Below are 4,960 nucleotides of genomic sequence, written 5' to 3'. Positions count from 1 at the left end.
GTGTGTGTGTGTGTGTGTCAGAGAGAGAGAGAGAGAGAGACAGAAAGAGTGAGAGAGACAGAAAGACATAAATTTCTTTTTTTTCCTTCTGTTTCTAATTATTCTGCTTCCATTCTGTGAGTGGAATTTACTTAAGGTGTTAACAACATAATGGCTTGGTCTTTAGGTTTGTTTGATTTTTTGCTCACATCCATGTCACACTTTTCACCTGTGCTAGTAACACTGCAATTTTATCAGGAAATGTTTTTTTCGCCTTCTGTTTCTCCTCATCACACCCTTCTTAGGAATTGTAATCCAATACATGAATTGATCTAAGCCACATTTTTACTTCATTTTGAGCTGGGAACAGAAAGTCTAAAGTACATATGAACTTTTGTTTTTAATATGTGCTTCTCAGGTAACTCAGCCATGGTGGAAACACAGTTCACAAAACTGTTTTTGTTCATCTCAGTAGAGAATGCTTTCCTTTGAGACAGTTAAGAAAGAATGGTAGTATGCTCAAACAGCAGCTTTTGTATTTGACAGTCTCTAGATGGTTAGTTACATCTGTCAGCATTAATTTATCTTAGTCCAATATATTATTTTTGAGACATCGAACTGCGCTTGTGGTATTTTTTGGTAGAGAGACTTAAGGATTTTGTTGGACAGAGTATCCACAACCACTTTTTAATATGTCCAGCAATTCCTTGAGTATATTATCCTACCATCAATTTAATAAAATTGGACAAATGTCATATTTTCTTTCAATAGTGGCTTCGTATATGTGGAAAGCCCAAAAATATGTATCTCAATCATAATGTCATTTGAATCATGGCAGAATAGCATTTACCTAACATACTACTTCAGATTTTCAAAAAGACCTATATTTAGGATCAGAAAATTATAAAATTAACACTGTGCTCAAAAATCAACATGTAATTTGATTACTTTATAAATGACCTAGAAACTACAAAAGAAGTTTGACAAGTAGGCTTTTGTTGTTGTTGTTAAATACATATGTTCTCCAAAAATAAGCCAACTGAGGTATAAAAAATTTCTTATAATCAGATATCTTTAGATCATTTCAGGCAGCCACAGAATGTAGCAAGTCTTTAATATGACAAAAATGTTTGAGTATATTAAATGACACATACTCTGGTTTGATATGATGTGTCTGCTTGATGAGAAGTAAGCAATAATAGGGTATTCCTCCACCTATATTTCTGGGTAAAAACAACAAAGATGTCATACCTTATCTATAGCAATCATCTTTGATAAGACTCCCTGTAGAAATCTCAGCAGGAAATCTGATCTAAGGCCTGGTGCAATGAAATAGCTACTGACATTGAACATGGACAATATGAGAATGCGCCCTTCAGGCCACCTAATCATCTGGTGCCCTCCAGCTCAAGAAAATCACTCTGACTCTTGCCAAAAATAATATTTGGGTAGGAGGTAATTTCCTATAGCTGGAGGCAACTGATGCCTAAACAGTAAACTTTTTTTGTTTATAAGCCAATTATTTAATTTGATTCTTTTAGTTTTAAATTGAGTCACTAGCTCTTCTCCTGAATAGTTCTTCCACTTTCTCTGAATGACCTTCCTATCTATTGTGAAATGAGAAAGAAAATAATTCTTTCTGCCTTGCATTCATTTGTACTGATTTTTGTCTTTCTAGTATGAGAGTGGATAAAAAAAGTTATAATACAACCAAACAGATGAACAAGAGAAACAAACACCTTTCATATCCAAGTAAAAGTTTTTATTTGTTGTTGGTTTTGTTATTTATACTCCCTCTTAAATAAATTTTATATATAATGACAAATATAATTATGAATTTGACTTACCCTAAAGCATGCTAAATGACAAAAAGAATGATTAATTAATGATGTTCTTTATTAATATGTCTGATTAAACTTCTTGTTGGCATGCTCTGTCTGACTATACTCTGATACTAAATTGTTCAGTTTCATTTTTTCTTTTCTATTTTCATTTTTTTTCTGATTTTTATCACCTCATATGTGGGTCAGAGGCAGTGAAGTTCAACTAATAATTGAATGCTATTGATTTCTTAAGGTAAAAAAGACAGGAGGCCTCCTCTCACTGGTATTCCAATATGAAAATGTTTGAAATTGGCATGACCATTTTAGGCTGCTTTCACAGCACATTTTTAACTAACATCCTCTTATTCACATAGAACCAGGAAAAAAAATCATTCACCTGACATTTAAAAATACATCACATCTATTTATTAATTCTTTGTTAAAAGATAAAATGCTAACCTTAATAAAAATATTATAGAGCTTGAATATAGGTTAATATTAAGGAAACAATAGGCATTTAAATGTTTCAAGGTGCCTTTGAAATTTACAGAAAGCTTATATTCATAGAATTTTGGCATTTCTAGAAAAGGGTTAGTTCTTTTCCTTATGGTTAAGTAAAATATTACTCCATCATATTTTAGTGAGAGCAAGTCAGGTTTGCACTTGATATTTAATTAAGTAAACAGAATACAAGATGTTTTTGTATCCAGAAAGTACCATTCTGTGACAATTTAGGATAACATAGGAGAACTATTCATTTAGCTAGTAATCTGTACTCAATATATTATCTAATCATTATTTTTATTTATCTTGAGTTACAACAATCCAAAATAAATGATCACTTTTTTTAACTCAATGTCCAAGATATCTGTCTGTGGATGTTGAAAATATTAACTTGTTGTTCAGTGATTTTCTCCATGTAGCTATTCTTCACTATACAAGAGGGTCTCCAAAGCCAAGTTCATTCAGACATGTTAGAGAGACACAGGTTATAACAAAGGAATTGCTTTGGGTTAGACCACCAAAATGAATGTCCATTTTACATTGCAAAGGAGAATTGCAAGGGAGAATTGAGGATGTGAACAAATGTTAATGTTGTACAAGTGTTTAAGTTATGATTTATCTACGCTCTCTTTACTTTCTGAATATTTTCCAAATCAATGAATGCAAAAACATTAACATATCCAAACAATTAACCAAATAATATGATTTACTATCATTATCATGGCTTATTTGAAGAAAATTTTATCATTTTTATTTTGTTTTCAAATAATTCACTTAAGTAGGCAGGCAAATTATATGTTTTCTGGAAGAATTAACATGAGGCACTTTCTGTTTCAAAGAAATAGAAATTCAGTTTGTTAAAGGGTGGTATGGTTTAGTGTAAAAGGTTTGGGATTAAATAGGCCTGGGTTTGGACTTTCACCTTGACTTGCCATTAGCTGAGCAACCTTGGATTTCTTGAATTGTAAAATAGGGATAACATTATTTACGTCATGGGGCTATTGACAGAACTGAATGAGATAATTTGAAAGTGTCAAGCGACTGCCTGACTGCCTGACAAGCACCGAGTGGAATTCAGTAAATATTAACTTCTCTTTTTCCTCCCTTTTGTCTTTTTCCTTCTATTCTTTACCATCTGGTTATGATTCCTTCATTTATTAAACTCTGACCTAGAGTTAACCCAATTTAAACAGCAATGAGTCAAAAAGCAATGGAATCTAGAATTGCAGTGATTATGACCTGGATTTATCAAAATTTCTTTCTTTTCAAACATATTTCTGTAATATCTGAGGTCATGTGGTAGATTTATTTTCGGACTGCATGATAGCTTATACCAAATAAGAACATTTTTCCTAATAGATATATTAAAAAATAAAAAGCAAGCCATTGCAAATAAAGTATCAGTCCTTTCTAAATAATAGCAAAATCTGATTAAGTCAGATCCCACTGAAAACGGCATGTATGAAAGATTTAATTGATACTAAAATAAAAGCTATAAGCAAGATTTTACAATGATACCTTACCCTACTAAATAAGAATATTAGAAACATAGTAGCTTTATACCTATAAAAGCAAATGATACAATAAATGTAGTTTGCAGTTTACATTTTATAATTTTATCATTGGTCATAGTGGAAAAGAATAAAATTTCATGTTTTAGCAATGTTAACTGAATCAGACTTCATGAATTTTCTAAGTTAATGCTAAATGAGTAGTCACATATTTAATCAGTGATTATAAAATACTCCCCTCGATAAAAACATAGGATGAAATATAAGTAGCTTTGCATAATGATGCAGAGAGCATTTCTGCCTTCTCTTTAGCATGGTCAAAACATCAAACTTGTATTTTGTTTGTATTGTTTTTCTTGCCTTAATTGAATTAAAGCATGTGTATGTGGTTATATTTGGTCACAACACAGATGGAGAATTATACTCTGGAACTGCAGCTGATTTTATGGGGCGAGACTTTGCCATCTTCCGAACTCTTGGGCACCATCACCCAATCAGGACAGAGCAGCACGATTCCAGGTGGCTCAATGGTAGGTGGCATATGTAAGAACACCGGCTTGTGACATGTATAACTGTATTAAGTCATTGAGGAACTTTTATGGTACAAGAAATATTGCTTGAAATTTAGTGTGCTGTTAAGCTGATGATAGTGACTTCATGACTGTGGGCGTGAGAAAGTTGGGCAAAAAGAGAAAAGAGAGATTAAAAATTCAGGAAAATATCTATTTTGTGCCAACACTGAAGTTTCTCAGTAGTTAGCTATGGAAAGAAAGAGATCTGGACTAGAGCTACGGAAGAGAGGCAATGGAAAAAGATAAGATGACTTACCAACCCTGTCTTTTTACAAGGACACCACAGTAAATCTCACAGTGTGGTACTTTCTCCATCCACATATCTCATTATTGCCTTGAGATCATCATCATATAAACTATTGAATATCAGAAAAAATTGCAGTGCTAATAACATTATAGTAATAGTATTTTCAAAATTTCAAAGGGCTTTTATATAATATCATTATTTCATTTGAGCTACTTTTAATTTTCCTAAAACCCCCTCTCCCATTTTATAGGTGAGGAAATTAAGGGAAATATCTTATGTAACCCAATAGTAGAAGATTTAGAACAGGAACCCAGTTTTCTGAAC

At 32.3% G+C, this 4,960-nt stretch overlaps 1 protein-coding gene across 1 annotated transcript in view; it reads left to right on the top strand.

The window, feature by feature from the left end:
- Window positions 1-4,960, top strand: part of SEMA3A (sema domain, immunoglobulin domain (Ig), short basic domain, secreted, (semaphorin) 3A) — a 257,094-nt gene that overhangs the window by 155,016 nt on the left and 97,118 nt on the right. Inside the window, exon 6 of the mRNA XM_012650120.1 lies at window positions 4,228-4,347. Coding sequence (XP_012505574.1) covers window positions 4,228-4,347 — 120 coding nt within the window. The remainder of the gene's footprint in view (window positions 1-4,227; window positions 4,348-4,960) is intronic.

Source organism: Propithecus coquereli, unplaced genomic scaffold, assembly GCF_000956105.1.
Source record: "Propithecus coquereli isolate 6110/MARCELLA unplaced genomic scaffold, Pcoq_1.0 Scaffold312, whole genome shotgun sequence".
Lineage (NCBI taxonomy): Eukaryota > Metazoa > Chordata > Mammalia > Primates > Indriidae > Propithecus > Propithecus coquereli.
This window is presented reverse-complemented; position numbering and strand designations above follow the sequence as displayed.